This window comes from Nothobranchius furzeri, chromosome 17, assembly GCF_043380555.1.
Source record: "Nothobranchius furzeri strain GRZ-AD chromosome 17, NfurGRZ-RIMD1, whole genome shotgun sequence".
Lineage (NCBI taxonomy): Eukaryota > Metazoa > Chordata > Actinopteri > Cyprinodontiformes > Nothobranchiidae > Nothobranchius > Nothobranchius furzeri.
The window spans coordinates 28,280,435-28,298,792 of record NC_091757.1 but is presented as its reverse complement, the minus strand read 5'-3'; the positions used below and the strand labels follow the sequence as shown (position 1 = coordinate 28,298,792).

At 44.8% G+C, this 18,358-nt stretch overlaps 2 protein-coding genes across 3 annotated transcripts in view; one reads left to right on the top strand and one right to left on the bottom strand.

The window, feature by feature from the left end:
- Positions 1-28: 28 nt before the first annotated feature.
- On the bottom strand, positions 29-14,360 carry ift81 (intraflagellar transport 81 homolog). Its single transcript, XM_015971873.3, has 18 exons — positions 13,988-14,360; positions 13,796-13,899; positions 8,746-8,926; positions 8,578-8,667; positions 8,290-8,355; positions 7,895-8,005; positions 7,513-7,597; positions 7,031-7,194; positions 6,858-6,950; positions 6,462-6,608; positions 4,489-4,638; positions 3,734-3,862; positions 3,488-3,577; positions 2,838-2,924; positions 2,666-2,737; positions 2,275-2,360; positions 2,101-2,146; positions 29-439 (listed from the first exon to the last, which is right to left on the bottom strand). Exons 1-18 carry the CDS (start codon positions 14,129-14,131, stop codon positions 257-259), a joined length of 2,028 nt encoding a protein of 675 aa, XP_015827359.3. The 5' UTR covers positions 14,132-14,360; the 3' UTR covers positions 29-256.
- Positions 14,361-15,364: 1,004 nt separating this feature from the next.
- The window catches only part of si:dkey-91m11.5 (PH_BCR_vertebrate and RhoGAP_Bcr domain-containing protein), a 42,595-nt gene continuing 39,601 nt past the window's right edge, over positions 15,365-18,358 (top strand). For both annotated transcript variants that reach the window (XM_015971872.3, XM_015971871.3), the window contains exon 1: positions 15,365-16,923. In XM_015971872.3, the coding sequence (XP_015827358.1) occupies positions 15,597-16,923 (1,327 nt within the window). In that variant the 5' untranslated portion in view covers positions 15,365-15,596. The remainder of the gene's footprint in view (positions 16,924-18,358) is intronic.

Genomic DNA, 18,358 nt, shown 5'->3' with positions numbered 1-18,358 from the left:
GCGCTAACACAAACAGTGAACTGCTGCCACATCCCTGGTGAAACGCTGCAGCTGATGTGTTTGGACACGGTGACTCAAAGTGTTTTCTTAGAGATGTGTAAAAAGACAAAGTGAAACCTCTTGTCCTCTAACATAGTTGACTCTGACAGAACAAGGGAAAACTCAAGAGTCTGTTTTTACTACTTGGTTAAAGGTTAGTGACGTGTTCCAGAACCCTCAGGACTATTAGGTTTGACGTGGTTGCGTGGACTTGTCCTCACAGCACCAGCCGGTCCTCCCCTCCTTCCTGAATGACCTGACCAATAGAAACCTGGCTCTGTGCCTTTATAAAACACCGCCTCTTGCATTCCATCAGCTGCTGCAGGTCACGCCACATCTCCACCTGCTCCATGTTGGCGGCGTGGTTCTCCTTCACCATCTTCTGCTCCTCTCGTAACTTCTGAAGTCCATAAAGGGAAAAAGTTTGTGGTTGAACAAGTCTTCCAGGAGTTTGGAACATCACACTGCTCTGATTAAAGGAGAGGAACTTTCTGAGATGCAAGAGACATTAAATATTCACTAGAAATTATTTTCAGTTCGACAAACTAGAACTGCTTGTTTCTCAGCGTTAATCGAGGAGAATAAGAATAATCCTAAATTTCTTTTCAGTACAGTGGCCAAACTTACACAGAATCATAGCTCTGAGCCATCTATTCCCTTAGCCCTCAGCAGTAATGACTTTATGGGATTTTTCACAAGTAAAATTAATTCTATTAGAAACAAAATCTAGCTCCACTGTCGCACACTGCTGCTAACCACTTAAACTTTCTCCCTCTCCTGATAATAACTTTTTGCTTTCCTTGATGTTGGATGTGCTACTACTAGTTTATCCGTTTAATCATAGATCCACTAGGATAAATACAATAAAGTTAATCTCTCGCCAAATAGAATATTTACGAAGAAATCACAATGTAACCATAGACACATTGCTGTGTGTGTGTGTGTGTGTGTGCGTGATCTGTCTTCTCGATCCCCAGTGAGTCGTGGAGGATGGCTGCTTATACTGAGCCAGGATTCTCTGGAGGTTTCTTCCTGTAAAAAGGGAGTTTTCCTCTCCACTGTCGCTGCATGCTTGCTTAGTATGAGGATTGCAATTTGCTGGGTTCCTTATATAGGAAACATTATTTCTGATTGGCTTAATGAACTGACCTGTATTGGAATGTTTATTATGTGAAGTGCCTTGAGACGACTCTTGTCGTGATTTGGCGCTGTATAAATAAAATTAAATTAATGTTTTTAATCATATTTTTCTACCGTTTGTGGTTGAAAGTGACTTGGTGGGAACATTTTCAATTTCACTGTATTATTGGGTATAATGACAGTAAGTCCCCAGGGCAGCTGTGGCTACATCGTAGCTCATCACCATCAGTGTGTGAATGTGTGTGTGAATGGATGAACGATGCACTGTAGTGTAAAGCACTTTGGAGTTCTTACCCTGAGAGGTGCTATACAAGTGCGGGTCATTTATCATTTAAAGGACTATTCTATTCTATTCTATTCTATTCTATTCTATTCTATTCTATTCCATTCTATTCTATTCTATTCTATTCACCCATCACAGAAGGACAAAAGGCAAGTGATGGAGTTTTAGTTGAATCTGTGTTTTACTGTAATGTTGGTCAAATACTTGATTTATGAAACTCTTAGGAAGTAATCACTGGATGTACGTCTCCAACTGATTCACTTTTGGAGTCAATATTGGGCATAAAGTTTTTATGATGTTTTAAAATGTCCTTTCTTCTCTGATATTTAAGTTTAAATCTATAACTTTTGTTGATGAAACTAACTGTGTTTAGTAAAAGATCAAAAGGAATGACGGTAAGTTTTGAATGAACATAAAACTAACTGATGTTAGAAACGACTGACACAAAGTTAAATGCTGTTGTAATCAAAAGTCCAGAAACCAACTCTAAGGTCACCGTCATTAATAACTGCATCTGCACGACTCCAGGAAACGTTCTCATCAACTCATCAGACCACACGTTCTTCACAGAATAAAGGAGCATTCCCAACAATCGACTCCCTGGTGCGTTGAGTCAGCACATGAAGGGCTTTTCTCACCTTGCCAAGTAACTCCTGCTCTGCAATATTTTTCATGTACACTTCCCTACAGAGAAGCAAAGAGAGGAAGCGGCGGTGAGCCGGTTTTAAACATCAGCATGGTTTTATTTAAAAGGCGGTGTGCTGCTGGGAGCAGATGGACTGACTGTGGGACAGTCAGGTGTCTCGACTCACCTGATGGCCTTCCTCTTCTCCAGGGGGTCGGAGGACACGTAGAGTTTGGTCTCCTCAGCTGCCCGCTGCATCTGCATCTCAATGATCTGCAGATGACAGGGATGCAAACGTTGACCTGAATGGTGCACTGTGTGTGTGTGTGTGTGTGTGTGAATGGTGCACTGTGTGTGTGTGTGTGTGTGTGTGTGTGTGTGTGTGTGTGTGTGTGTGTGTGTGTGTGTGTGTGTGTGTGTGTGTGTGTGTGTGTGTGTGTGTGTGCGTGTGCAAATGCAGAAACTCTAGGTGGAAAATCACAAATTCTAGTGTTGCCTAATTTGACTTGGCCACCAGAGCAGTGAAAGAGAGGGTTTGTGTGGATTTGGCTTGTTTATGATTCTACTGAAGGACTTGCCTCTAACATGGAGTTAATGTAATGGTATCGGTTTTCCTTCTGGGCCACCTCCTCCCTTAATGACTTCACCTCCTGAGAATAGGAGATAAGAACAAGTTTAATCACTGCTGCAAAAGAAACGGAACATTTTAAATCACAATACAACAGAGAAGAGTGTGCATTACAAGTCTACCTGTTCCAGTTTAGATCTATTGCTTTCCAAACCAGCGGCACAACTTTCATACTGGGCCTTCTTTGACTCGTGCTCTTGACTCAGCTCCTGTTGAGTAATCCCAGCCACCAGGCAACGGGAAAGAGAGGAAACCCCAGGAATAAAGATCACACAGTCAGGGAACCGAGGCAGAAAGAAAGAAAAGTCCTGCTCCTTCTCAGCAGAAATCAAACAGCTGATATTTGAACAGATGAACTTACAAAGTCTATTTATGTCTTCCTGTTGCAGCACTTTATTAGCAGACAGCACCCAGTAAGTTGGAAGAGCAATTCTGGGAACATGTGTAGGAAAATTTAATCCTCCCCTTCTGCTCAGCTTTCCCATTGTGTATTTTTATGGACTATATCAATTACTCCTAATGGACCTTGCCCACAATCATGCACTACAAGTTGAGTCCCTGTTTGTTTGCAACAACAAGTCCAGACATTTCCTTTATAATTCATAAATGACTCCTGCTTTATGGTATTCCTGCTCAGAAATACTCTAATTTACTTGGAAAATCCTGGGATTGTCCTGTGGAACACGTGTGTGTGTGTGTATAAATAAATGGTGTTTAACAATAAAGTCAGACACTTCCTGGTTTATGTGGCACAGCTGAGGACGACACTCACCCCCCACTGCTGTCTCAGTGTCCTCAGCTCTTTTAAAATTGGTGCAAGAGCTGATTTCTTCTCTACTATCACGGAGTTTAACCTCTTCACCTGCAGTACAAATCAGAACACACACACAGAATAAAAACAGAGAGAAAGATGGCTGAACACTAAATGGTGTGGATTCAATTTTTAGGAGATGTGACGCGTTATGTGAGCACAGATCAGGACTCCTGGTACTCTCTGGTGAATATATGGTTTAATCACCATTCCTGACATGTCATCCAGGGTGCGGCCCTTCTTGTTGTCGAGCTCACTCTTGATGGCAGACACCTTCTCCAGCTCTTCCTGAGTGTCGCTGTAGCCAGTGATGCCCTTCTCAGCTTCCACACTTTGCTTTCAAACAGCAGAAACAGATTATTTCGATCTTTCTTTTGCACTAAACACTCTAAAGTCTTTAAAATGCTGCTGATGAGATGGAGTAAAATCATGTTCATAACAGAAGGGTTAAAGATCTCTTGGTGAAAGGGAAACTATGTAATAATTGTGTGTAATAGCAGTCACTTGTTTTTAATAACACGTTCCTGATCAAAACATTAAACACTCCAAACAATAAACCTCTTATGGAAGGAGAGGAGACATCAGCTGACCACGTGATCAAAAAGAAAACTGCCTCGCTTCAACGAATCACAAAGTGGGCTGCAGACAGCGGCGCAGCAGCAAATGCAGCCATCAAACACAGCAGCTGAGCCTGCGTCAGACAGTCAGCTAATCTGACCACATGAAGGTGTGGAGCTTTTCCCACCAAGCTCCTCTCACTTTGCTGGTAAAGCTGAGAAAACGACGCAGTTGGAAAAGCAGTTTGAGAGAGAGAGAGAGGCGTTGCTCTGCCTCTGGATCTAAATGAATGAATCCAAAAACCACAGACCCGACCTTCCTTCCTCCTTTCGCTGAATGCCTTTTTTATTTTTTAAGTTGACCAGTTTTGTGTGAAGTCTCAGACGACAAGTGAGACGAGTTACCAGCTTCTCTTGGACAGCCTCGTGTCTCTTCTTGAGAACCTCCTCAGTCCGCTGCAGGACTCCGTACTCTGCTTTCAGCTCGGCCATCTCCTGGTGTTTTTTCGTGTACAAGGTTTTCTTGCTGCGTAACTTGGCTGCCAAATGTTTCAGCTACAAAATAATAATAAAGAAAAGAAACTTAAACAAACACAGCTGCATCAGCAGAAAACACCATTAACCAGCTCTGCAGGTTTATTATATTCATGGAAGCAGCTTTAGCCGTGAGAGCTGAACGGTTACAGCCTGTTTGGAAAATTCTGTGAACAGTACAGAGTCTAAATGTGACTGCTTGGTGTCCAGCACAGCTGAGCTTCTCTGAAAGGCCCTGGAAGAAGACAATGGACTGGGGGGGGGGACATCAGAGGGGCCTGGGGGGTCATGGCACGATCACTCTATCCTTTTAAGTTTCACAGTCAGTAATGACGAGTGAGCAGCTTGATCAGTCCCACCGTGAGGTCTGCCGGGACACGCTGAAGCTCCTCCACAACGGGAGTGGCTATAAATGAGCACGGACACGGGAGGACGGCCCCAGAAAGCACAGAATGTGCTCCGTGTCCTGTGGGGATCCACCAAGTCTGCTGTGTGTGTGCACATTTATTCTTTGTGTATTTTGGGACATCAAGGGCAGACGTGGTGGGGAGAGGAATTAACAAGTGCAGTAACACTGCATTGTGTTCCTGACAGCGTGTCCCTGAAACAACTGCCGTGGGACGGGGCCGCCGCTCAGTTGTTGGTCGTAAAACAGAATCCACACGTTTACCGTCAGACGGACCTCGCTTCACCACAAAAATAATCCTCCGATTTCAGCGTCTTGACTAAAACCAGGTGCTGAGGCAGGGTGATGAAAGGGGTGTGATGTGGGGCCAGCCGCAGATGAACAGACGTAGTCACGCCCCCCCAGCAGCTGGTTGGTGGCGTGTGATGACACACAGCCGTCAGAATGGAAAATACCTCTGATAAAGCGATCACCTCCACCGTGGCTGATGGGCCAAGACTACACAGGAGTCGAACAGAACATTTTCCACCAACATCGTTCATGTGAGGTCTCAAGGGCCTCTTTGTCTCTACAAACAACACCCACTCAGCAGCCTTAAAGGGTCTGAACCTCCTTTTTACAAACTCTGACACATGAACACACACCAGCAGATTACTGCAAGCTCTTAACACACAAAACTGTATTTTCAGCTTCTGTCACATTGATTTTCCTTCCTTCTGTTTTTCCTCAAGAGACTAAACGTGTTAGAAATATCTTTTCACTAATATTTGACGGTTTCTTTAGTTCGCCAGCTGGAATTGTTTGTTTGGGCAAAGGTCTGCTCCTCTTTAGTGTTGTGTGCTAACATCGCAGGCATCTCTTCTCTCGTGTGCTTCAGCGTGTTCCAGAAAGCACGGCTCTGAGCCCACAGATACACGAATGCGTCAAACGTATAACAGCTGTGATTCGCAGGGTTCGTGTGGTGACAGCACCACCCCCGTTCATCAGAGTTCCTTCACTAACACGGATTTTTTTTACGGTCAGCTCTTCTACTGTGAGCCAACAAACTGCTAAGCCTCGTCTCCGTCGTGTCCCAGAAGGACGAGCACATCCTCGTTTAAAGTTCCTGTCCTCCAGGTCTGCTTAAAATGTCCCGCTGAGTCCAATTAGAAGATTTATTGGAGTGAAGATGAAGGAAAAGGCAGGAAGTTTGTCCAGAGCAGTTCCTTGTTCTGGACTGTTTCTCTTTGTGATCTATTTCTGGCCTACATGAGAAGGTGGGTGGGTGGGTGGGTGGGTGGGTGGGGGGTAAAGTTGGACAGTGAGACGGTCTGCGTTTGGATAAGAACAGAAATAACCCGTGGGGTTTTCGGTGCTTTACTAATCTTCTAGGATGAAGTTAAAGTTTGTGGGAGACGCTTTTAGGGGTATGAACGTGACGACCGACAGAGCCGTTCACCTCGTCTTCGCGGATGACCTCCTCCCCAGAGGAGCCTTGAGCCTGGCCGCTTCTACGCTTCAGCTCCCTCTCTGCAGCGGCGAGCACCTCCCTGGCCTCCTGCAGCTCCTTTGCCTTTGACTCTTTCTTTCGAGTGATAATCAGCGCCTACAGAACAAGTGAACACAAACACCAGAGACAATTTTACAGAGCAACTAATGTTTCAGCCTTAAGAAACTTTAGTTTTGAAAAAGGTAAGAAAGACTGGAACAAATGTTAGAAGGATGTGATGTTTTTAACTGTGCAGCTGAAACGACAGAGGATGAATATATTTGAGTATTTCTAAACAGATCTGAGGTATCAGCAGTTTTAGGAGGATCAGGTATGATGAAACGATCACATGACAGCAGTCAGAACCTGCTGCTTGAAGGGAACCAGTTGATCTATGGGGTCGTTCTTCATCATCTTCTTCTCAATCAGCTGGTTTATCTGAGTGTTCACTTCTTTGATCTGTAGGAGTGGACATTAAAGCACAATCAGAACCAAGGGCACAGGAAGAGTAACCCATGAACCCAGATGCAGGTCTGGACCTTGTCTTCTAGCTCCTGGATATCAGCTTGGTCCATTGCAGGCTCTGAAGCCACTTTCTGGAGGTACTGCACCGTGCGCCTCATGCCCTCCAGCTCTTTGGGGAGTTTCTCAGACACCATGTAGGAGTTGATCTGGATCTCCTCTTCAAGTCTCTTCATTAGGCCTGAAAGACACAAACCTTCTCAACAACAGATTTTCTCTGATTACTCTGGAGACTAACTGAAGTATTCATTAATGTGCCAGGCTACTAAAAACATAATAGACTAAATCTCTAGTATCTTGTGAAACTTGAAGGAATGTTCGGTTTCTGGAACCGCACACGCAGCACTTGTACTAAATGACAGGCGTTAACGTGCAGGCCCGTTTCAATGGGAACAGACCAGTTCAACATCAGAAATGGTCTGTAAAATAATCAAAATGTCCTTCAGCCTAGGCCGTGGTTTTGAACCTCCCACTCAGCTGCGGTCTGCAGAAGACTCACTCTCTGGGTTGGTGTTAGCTGCTGCCTGTCGCATGTCCTTCAGCTGCTGCTGCGACCTCACCAGTCTCTGCTCCACCTGGAAAAGCTGAACACACAAAAACAATTACTAGAAAACTTAGCTCGTCATTATTTAGATCTTGCCTCCAGTTTGCTAGATTAATAGGTCCACATTTAAGTCTAGAAGATGAGAGAGTGTGTGTGTGTGTGTGTGTGTGTGCGTGTGTGTGTGTGTGTGTGTGTGTGTGTGTGTGTGTGTGTGTGTGTGTGCGTGTGTGTGTGTGTGTGTGTCAATCTGGAGCAGTTTGTTTCTGCATGAAGACACCATAAATTCTAATGTAAGGATTGTTTTTTCTTTGCAGACTAAGCCATCAAAAGCACATACTTGACGCTTTTGTTCTTGCTTTTGGTGCCTCAGTGACTCCTCTCGCTCCTTCTCCACTCGCAGCAGCCTGGCCTGCTCCAACATCCGCTGATGGTTGGACACGGACTCCACCTAGTGGATCAGCATGATGTCTGATGACAGGCTATCAATCACACGAGCAGCAGAAATAAGCAATCATCTCTGAGAGTCAGATTTCATCTCTTGACAGGGCCCATAAGAGTAAAACCCATTAAATCAACACCTTATTACTCTTCAGTCCTGTTAGGACATTCTTGCAGCCTGTTAGACACGTATCAGTTTCTCTATTAGACCCAGCAGGAATCTAAGGCCATGTCTTCATGCCACAGTAAACCCTAAAGCCTCCTTGGCATTACGGTGCAGACGTTCTGCCTTACCCTCTTCTTTAACCTCTCCACACGTTTGAATAGTTGCTCTTTTTCTTCCTCCATGGCAACGATGTCCTGATGTTGCAAAAGCAAACAAAAAAAATTACAATGTTGTTGCAAATTTTACCAACTAGGAATAAAATTCTCACATTATTTCATCCCACAAATAAAACCCATAAGCTATCACTGAAAACGGATCCTTTGCAACATTAGTCGAGAGCCATGTTCCTAACGTTACTCATGTTACATTCTTAACTCCAGTCATTTTTAACAATCTGAGACCATTTTCTTTTTTACCCTTTTGATTTCTGCTGCAGAGAAGCCAGAAGTCCTCAAATGCTCACACTCCTTATGGTACGTCTTAAATCCTTCCACCAGCTCTTCATACTACCAACACACGAGGTCATGACATTCTGAAAACTAAAAAAATGCTATAGATTTTTCCATTTCATTACAAGAACACACCTGATGATAAGTGTCATTTACGACATCATCTTGCAAAAACTCAGCAGGCACCTCCAGCTTGACCAGAAAGCAGGCCAGGTAAGCCCTCTTCTTTAGCTCAGGAACCTTCTGCAGCAGCCAGTGGAGGATTGGGTGAACCACGGGTTTGCTGCCAGTCACCAGACCCTGGCGAAAGCTGCTCCTGCAGAAGATGGGAAGAGGGAATCCTCATTATTTACAATAAAAATGCTTTATACTTCAACAACAGGACGCACAAACAAGTGAAATTGTAAGTGCTGCTTCAAGGTAGAGGTCGACCGTTATTGGTTTTTCTTTTGCCGATATCGACGTGGGAGACATGATCAGCCGAAGGCCGATATGTACTGCAGATTTCTTTGGGCGAGTTTTTGTGGCCAATATTAAACGTTTCCCACATTTCTTTGCTTGCTACAACGTCACTAATAACATCAGTTGGTGCACAAAATTTCTGATGCTGAATCAGTTTTTGAACTCTACATTCATCCAACTGTTAAATCTTAATTTTGTGCACTGCTCAGTGTTAATGTCAGACATCTATATAAAGTTAATCAAACAAATCAATAAACTGACAAATTATTAAAGAGCAAGTCACCCCCTACAAGAAACTTTTGTCCACTCCCACTTCATGTTTTAAAATGCAACAAATGCTGTTGCCTAGCAGATCGAGAGAGCAGAGCCGCTAACAAATACACACAAACAGGCTCACAACAGCATTGTGACATCATGATGTACCAGCTAGCGTCATTGTAAAAAAAAACTTAAAAAAAAAAGATATTTTGGTTGAAAATAGCATTTATTATTATTATTAGAGCATTTATTATGTAGATGTTATTCAGGAATATACATATTCATTTAAATTAAGTTGAAAAATAGCACCAGGCTGCCTGGGAATGTGCCTGACTTTAAATCGGCTAAACTAAGGAGGTATTTCGGCCGATGCAGATATAGGATTTGTGATTGTGTTGTCATCACTAACGCAGCCACCTTGGTCTTGCGGCTTCATTGAATCTATAATTTATTAGATCGGTTATATTATGCAACCATAGTAAATAAATCGTTGCTGTGTTGTGGGGTGCAGCACAAGATCGCCAGGGAAAATGGCGATCAACGAGCTAATTTTTCACCATTTTCCTGCTTGGAGGCATGACCACGGAGACCAAGTATCTAACATCCCAAAGTCTCATCAACTCACTTGGATCACAGCTGTAAGGCGATCAAACATCACCTTCTGGAGTATTTTCATACTAGTAAGATGGTGTACATTTTTTTATACATAATTTCTTTCCTTCAACCATGACATGCACACACACATCAGCTACACACACATACAGGCAGGCTAATGTGGGCGTACTGACACACAACACAACTTCTCCTGCTACATTTCTTCTATGAGATGACAGTTTTGATTGTTTTACTAGAAAAAACAGCAAATGAAACGTTTACCTCTCATCCGGATGTTTACATTTGCTAACACCACAAACAAGACATCCGAAAATGTCTGTTTTGCAGAGCTGCAGCGGCAACAAGTTGTCATTGGTGCTCCAGTCTTGGATCTTTATATGGACTAACGCTGATTTCGTCCATGCACTAGTCCCTGACTTCTTTATTTAACACATTCCTGCATATTCCACATCCTTTTAGGGATTTTAACATGTTGTTTAACACTTTCTCCCAAATCTGCTTCTTCTCTGCAACGTACTGTTTATTTTCAGTTTGTTTACACTTGTAAGATCATCAACATGTCCGCGCATGTCCCGGTCCCTATATAAAAATGGTAAATATCAGCCCGATATATCGGCCTACTGATATATCGGTCTTCAAGGTGTTGGTCCTGCTTCATAAATAAGACGCTGCTTTGATAACGTTGCTGATTAACTTCAACAGACAATACATTGATGTTTTAATAAAAAATTATTACGGCAGATTCTTTCTCCAAGGGGAATCCAGCAGCCTTGTGTTTGCAAGTTAAGAGTTTAAAACACAAATATAGTTTAAGGCATGAAAATACATGTTTATGTTTATGTATTTAGCAGATGCTTTTGTCCAAAGCGACTTACAAGTGATAATCGACATGTTGCCCTTGAGGCTAACAACAACAATTTCACATCAATCATGGAGAGGAGGGAACAAAGGAGTGGACGGTAGAGGGGGGACGGGTGCAGGGAGGGTGCTAGTTTAGAAGATGCTCTCTGAAGAGCATTGTCTTCAGGAGTTTCTTGAAATTTGAAAAAGAAGCCGCAGTTCTGGTAGTGCTTGGTAGGTCATTCCACATTTGTGGAACGATGCATGAGAAGAGTCTGGATTGTCCTGAGCGTGGTGTAGGCACTGCTAGCCGATGGTCCTGTGATGACCGGAGCGGCCGGGCCGAGACGTAAGCCTTTGTAAGAGGATTCAGGTAGATGGGAGCCGTACCGTCTCGGACTTTGTATGCTAGTGTTAGCAATTTGAATTTGATGCATGCTGCTAGCGGTAGCCAGTGGAGCTCAATGAACAGAGGGGTGACGTGTGCTCTCTTTGGCTGATTGAAGACCACATGCGCCGCTGCGTTCTGGACCATTTGAAGAGGTCTCACAGTACTGCCTGGAAGACCAGTTAGAAGCGCATTGCAGTAATCGAGGCGGGAGATGACAGTAGATTGCACCAGGAGCTGGGTGGCATGTTGTGTTAGGTATGGTCTGATCTTTCGTATGTTATACAGCGCAAAGCGGCATGAACGGGCAACAGAGGCAACATGATCTTTAAAGGCCAGGTGTTCATCCATCACAACACCCAGATTTCAAACTGCCTTTGAAGGAGCCAGAGATAGGAAGTCATTCTGGATTGAGATATTGTGCTGTATGGATGGTTTTGCTGGGATGACAAGTAGTTCAGTTTTAGAGAGGTTGAGTTGGAGATGGTGGGATTTCATCCATTTTGATATGTCAGAGAGACAGTTTGATATTCGTGCAGAGACAGTGTGGTCGTCCGGTGGAAATGACAGATAGAGCTGGGTGTCGTCTGCATAGCAGTGGTAGGAGAAGCCATGTGATCGAATGATCTCACCCCGTGAGGTGGTGTATATGGCAAAGAGAAGAGGTCCTAGTACAGAGCCCTGGGGGACTCCCGTGGCAAGATGGTGCACGGTAGAGGACTGTCAAAGCCAAGATACGCTGAATGATCGTCCTGTGATGTACGATTCAAACCAGGCGTGTGCTTTCTCTGTGATGCCCATGCTAGAGATTGTGGACAAAAGGAAGCCATGGTTGACAGTGTCAAATGCTGCCAATAAGTCGAGCAGGATAAGCACTGAGGATTTGCCTGTCGCTCTAGCTTCTTTTAAGGATTCAGTCACTGCTAACAGAGCAGTTTCAGTGGAGTGGCCCCTTTTGAACCCAGATTGGTAAGGGTCAAGCAGACAGTTCTGTGAGAGGTATTCTGTGATCTGCTTGAAAGCCACCCTTTCAATGATTTTGGACAGAAAAGGGAGGAGAGAGATAGGTCGGTAGTTCTCCACATGATTTGGAGGAAGAGATGTTTTTTTTAGCAGCGGTTTAACCTGAGCATGCTTGAGAGAGGTGGGAAATGTACCGGATGTCAGTGAAGCGTTGATCACATGTGTGACTGCTGCGGCTACTGTAGGAGCAATAGCTTGGAGCAGCTTAGTCGGAATAGGGTCCAGTGGGCTTGTAGTAGGGTGGCTGCACGTGAGAAGCTTGGCTACACAGTTCTCAGTGAGAGGGGAAAAAGAGGAAAATGAAGCAGTAGGGTCTGAGATGGTTGGGCTTGAAGGAGATTGTGGTAGCGAATGTTCAGGAGTGGCCAGTTGAGTAAACTGTTTTCTTATCGCTGCCACTTTGTCAGTGAAGAATGAGGCAAAGGTGTCAGCTGATAGATTGTTGGTAGGAGGTGGAGATGGAGGGTTGAGCAGAGTTTTGAATGTTGAAAATAGTTTCTGAGAGTCAGTAGAGCTGAGAATTTTGTCAGTGTAGAAAGCTTTCTTTGCATCAGTGATGCTGGCAGAGAATGAGGACAGTAATTCATGAAATTTCAATTGATCACCAGGATCTTTAGTTTTGCGCTATTTCCGTTCCGCAGCTCTAAGATTGGTGCGTAGAGCCTGGAGGGTATCATTTAGCCAAGGATGTGACTGAGAGGCTCTAGCTGGTCTAGTGGCTAAAGGACACATGTTGTTAAGACAAGAGCAGAGTGTGGAGCAGAGTGACTCAGTGGCTTCATTCACTTCATAAGCAGAGAATGTGCTGGGAGATGGAAGAGTGGAGGCAACAAGAGGAGAAGTGTCTGGGTGCCTGATTGCGGAGGTTGCGGCGGAATGAGACCACTAGGGAGGAAGCAGTGGACCTCCGTTGTAGAGTCATGTTGAAATGGATGAAGTAATGATCGGAAAGATGCAGCGGTGTGACAGAGATTGTGTCTATGGCACAGTTTCTGGTGAAAATGAGGTCAAGTGCTTTTCCAGCTTTGTGAGTTGGATGGCTTTGTACTAGTTTTAAATCAAATGATGACATAAGTGACAGGAAGCCTGATGAGCTGGGATTGTCCAGGTGAATATTCATGTCTCCAAGGACCATTGTGGGACAGTCGTGCTCAGGAATGGAGGAGAGCAGGGTGTCGTGTTCATCAAGAAAGTTGACCTGGTTGGCGATATATGACGACCAAAAAGAATTTTTTTGATACAGTTACCTGGATGGCATGGTATTCAAAGGAGTTGTATTTAGTGATGGGTAGCAACTGACTGTATATCCATTTATTGGAAATTAACATGCCCGTTCCACCACCTCGGCCAGACGCACGAGAAGTGTGGGAGAAAGTGTGGTTAATTGGGAGGGCAGATGGGGTAGCATTGTCACATGATTTGATCCAGGTCTCAGTGAGAGCCAGTGCACCGAGTGACAGGTGGTTTGCTTATGCGGTAATGAAGTCTGCTTTGTTTACAGACAAAATTTTTGTCTTTTGTCTGTTTACTTGTTTACATGACGGTAGATGAACCACTAACTAAACAGTGCGTTTTCAAACAATACTGAAAGACATTTACACATCTGAGAAGCTGCCAGGAGGTTTGTATTTCATTATTCCCAAGAAGGAACTCATCCGCTTCACTGTTTGTTCTGGCGTTTCTTCTCGGATGTCCATGTCTTGCTAAATGACAAAAAAAAAAAAAGTAAAATTAAAAAAATTGTATCGCTGACTGTAAAAACAACAGGATCTACAGCGACTATTTACTCACCTTTGGATCGATTTCAGCCAGAACATCGTTTAAAACCTGCTGCAGCTGTAAAGGCTCCAGGGAGTCAAAAGTGATGAGGTTGAAATTTTTCTTGAAAGGCTCCTTGTTGAGCTGTTCAACGATGAATTTCAGCTGCTCACTCATGTTGGAAGAACAGAAATGACTCCTGGTACTGAGTAATGTGGTTAGCTTGCTAATGCTAACATAAACAGACTCTGTTGACAATAAAGTTAGCCTAGCTTGCCCTCCTGTGAAAATGGCCTTTAAAATTGTTACTTTTGCAAACACCAGAGACCAAATAGAAAAGCGAGTCACGAAAACATGCCTCTAGCCGTATTTTTGTGAGTTTCTCGTATCAAACATGCAAGTTATGATGTAAAGAAACAGGTAAAGAAACGACGATCATTGTCCCTTAGAAACCGAAACGGCGTCATGGCTTGGTTGCTAACCGGAAGTAGCTTTTGTGGTGAGTTTATTAAAGTTGAATTTTCCAGCTGCCTTAAAATGAACGCGCGGATTTTTGTGAAAAATCCACGCGTGGCTAAAGTCAATTCAATTATTGCCAATAAAAATAACATTGACCTGCTGTTGTGTGCAACTATATTTAGATTTTTCCCTAATATTATATTTTTTTTTCATATTTTATTTAAAAAACGTTAAGAATATTATGTTTAACAAATATACTGACATAATTATATAACTGAGCTTAAGGGTACGTTATAGTTTAATATGTCGTTAACTTTATCTCGAGTGTGTAACAAGTGAACGCAATAATCAAGTTGATAATAATCGGACTGTGTTTGAACGCAACAACAGAATGATGCGGTCACATTAGTAAACCGAAGGATGGCGCTAGGCTCACGACTCACGAGGAAGCGCAGCAAATGAACTTTGGATTATCTAGTTTTCAGGTCCTAGCTGAGAAGTGTGCTAACTCTAGCAGTCAGGCGCTGGGAGGGGAAGAGGAAAATCTGTAGTTTGTTCCTGACCAGAATAAGAAGGCCGTCGTCTCTCAGGTCAGAACGGCGTTTTTCAGCATCCACCTCACCTGGAGCGATACATTTGGAAACACTTTCCGCATCACCTTTTTTTTTTTTTTTTAGATTAAACTAACGATCACCTCCTTGTTGCGGAGCAAATATTCCGTTCGTTAATATAGTTTCAACATCACGTGTTTAGGTGTTATTTTGTTGTCCCTTTCAGCTCTAAACGGACATGATTTATAATTTTTACATCAGGATTTATGTTCTGGTAGGCTACACCTTTTGATGATTTGATGCGTGATTCTGAGTCGCTCGCCCCTCCTCTCTGTGTTGCGCCTGAAAGCCAAAACAGCAGAGTTGGGCTTCAGTCAGACACCAAACACAGAGACGGACAGACCTCCAGAGAATAGACGACACCGTCGAACGGATCGATGCAGAAACAAAGGAGTCCTATTTCGTGGATCTGTATAAAAAGCCGCACCGGCGCTTTTGTTGCTGTAGGATTGTGAGTAGACCCCTTTGGAAGTGGATCTCTCTCCGTGAGGTGCTGCTGCACCATGGAAGCTGCGAGTTGTGCACTAGGATTGTGTGCGTTAGATTAAACAGTGTGTGACAGGCTGCTAACGATGGTTGAACCTTTGGGGTTTGTGGACGCGTGGAGAGCCCAATTTCCTGAGTCAGATCCTCCTCAGATGGACCTGAGCTCTTTAGGGGTCATTGAACAGGAGCTGGACAAATGCAAGTCATCTATTAGGCACTTGGAGAAGGAAGTAAACAAGGAGCGCTTTCGGATGATCTACTTGCAGACTCTGCTCGCCAAAGAGAGGAAATCCTATGATGGGCAGAGATGGGGGTTTAAAAAGACACCTCAGGTAAGTGACAGGGAAAAGCCCAGTGGCTCAGAGAAACAGAGACCCTTCACAGATGAAGCCTCATCAGAGCAGCAGCAGAGGGGTCTCAGCAAGTCAGCCAGGAGCGATGGACATCAGGATGAAGAGGCAGATGGTTTGTCTCAGGTCAAACAGAAAGAGGGAGCATCGCCTGTTCGCCAAGACCCGGAGCCTCCAGACTTCCCTGTGGGTACAGGCTCGGTGGCAGCTCTGAGATCCAACTTTGAGCGCATCAGGAGGGCCAACTCTCACACGGCAGGGGACAACAGGGGGCTTTCTGTGGTGGGCGGCCAGGAGAAACCCTGCTACGTAAACATGGAGTACCACCATGAACGGGGACTGGTCAGAGTCAACGACAGGGAGGTCTCAGACAAGATAAGCACCTTGGGCTGTCAGGCCATGCAGATGGAGAGGAAGAGGTCCCTGCTGGGGAACCTGTCAGCTGCTACGGGGGACATCAGCAAGCTGTTTCAGAGAGGCAGGTCTACCGAAGGAACCTGCAGCTATAATGGGTCACCAGATGATCCTGAGGTCAACTCACACTTCCTGAAAGACTGTATGCTCAGGTCCACTGGGGGGAAGTCTGAGAGGCAGCCAGTGGAGCATCAGCCTTACACCAGTGTGTATGTTGGAGGGATGATGGCTGATGGGGACACTCGAGTGATCCACATAAGAGACCACAGCATAGAGGAGGACCCTCACCTCACCTGGCCACGGCGCTCCTACTCTCCTGGGAGCTTTGATGATGTGGGTGGAGGCTACACACCAGACTGCAGCTCCAACGAGAACCTGACCTCCAGTGAGGAGGACTTCTCCTCAGGCCAGTCCAGCCAAGTATCCCCCAGCCCAACCACCTACCCCATTTTCAGGGAGAAAAGCCGCTCCCCTTCCCAGCAGTCCCTTGACAGTGGAAGCCCACCCACACCTCTGTCACAGAATTGTCAGAAGCAGCATGGCGTTGCCTCCATCGGGCTGCGTAAGATGGGCCAGATGTGGCCCAGTGATGGGGACTCCACCACATCCAGCAGGACCTCGCATGACAACAGTGTTCAAGGAGATCTGGGTAGGTGACACACACGCACACACACGCACGCACACACACACACACACACAAACACACACACACACACACACACACACACACACACACACACACACACTCACTCACTCACTCACTCACTCACTCACTCACTCACTCACTCACTCACTCCTGAAGACCCTGCTCTTCAGAGAGCATCTTCTTGGCTGGCACCCTCCCTGCGCCCGTCCCCCCTCTCTACTGTCCACTCCTTGTTCCCTCCTCTCCATGACTGATGTCAAGTTGTTGTTGTTATTGTTGTTGTTAGCCTCAAGGGCAACATGCCGATTATCACTTGTAAGTCGCTTTGGACGAAAGCGTCTGCTAAATACATAAACATAAACGTAAACACACACACTGATGATGGACCAAAGAGCACATTAAAGACCAACTCTAACCACTAAATTAAACCCGTCTGTCCTGGCCGTGATCCAGAGTGAGTCACTGATGTGTGAAAAATACCTGCAGTCGTTTTGGCGATGTCCTAATTTTTTGACCCGATACACGAAACCTATTTTTAAACGGCCCTCTGGAGTTCGAGTTAAATCGTTTCCGATATCTTCTGACATGTTCTTTGTGTGTTTTCATCTTATTTTCAGTTGATTTAGCTGAAGGGGATGGGCTTTATTCTAATGAAAGTGGCCTACAAAAATAGGCCAGATTAGATCATTCATCTTCTAATTTCATTAATGAGAGCTTTATTTTCTCCCCTTCCAGCTCTTATCCTTATTAAGGAAGTGTTTCCTGTGAGGCGTTATCATCTCCCTTCGGGGATTTGAGGGAAATGGGAAGTGCCCTACAAACACACTGATCCCCTAGCTGTGTTTTAGCATCTCAGTGCTGCTCTGCTCTTTGTAAACAGGTTATCTTTTGCCTCCGTCTGCTCTTTGCCCACTGAGTCCTGCAGGACTTGGAGGGAGATGCTCCAGCTTAGACGGCGGACGCCCTCAGGGCGTCCCATTCGCCCAACCCATCTACCCTGGGTGTTTTTGTGTCAGCACACATCAACATTGTTGTCCTCAGTGGAGTAATTCACTTAAAAGGAGTTGTCTAGATGCATTTATGGAGGCCCCTTTGTCGAGAGAGGTAGGTTGGACAAAACCCAGACAACTAGCTCCTGAGAGAGGACAGACAGGCCTACAGTGTGTCACATGGCCTCCAATCAGAAGGCCTGCCATCAGTGTTTCCTGTTGAGATTTGTGCACACAATGGAAGAGTCACTCACTGAGGAGCAGCATCGACATGTTAACAATAAAACAATGTGACGTGGGATAAGGAGAGTGGTCTGGGTGAGCTTCCTATGGCAAGGGACAGGGACAAGAGAGGGGGTGCCTTTGGTGACGTACACAGTCTTTAAAGTGGTACTGGGATACATATGGTACTGTGGAAGTGTCAATCTCTGAAAACATCCTCTGTGGCT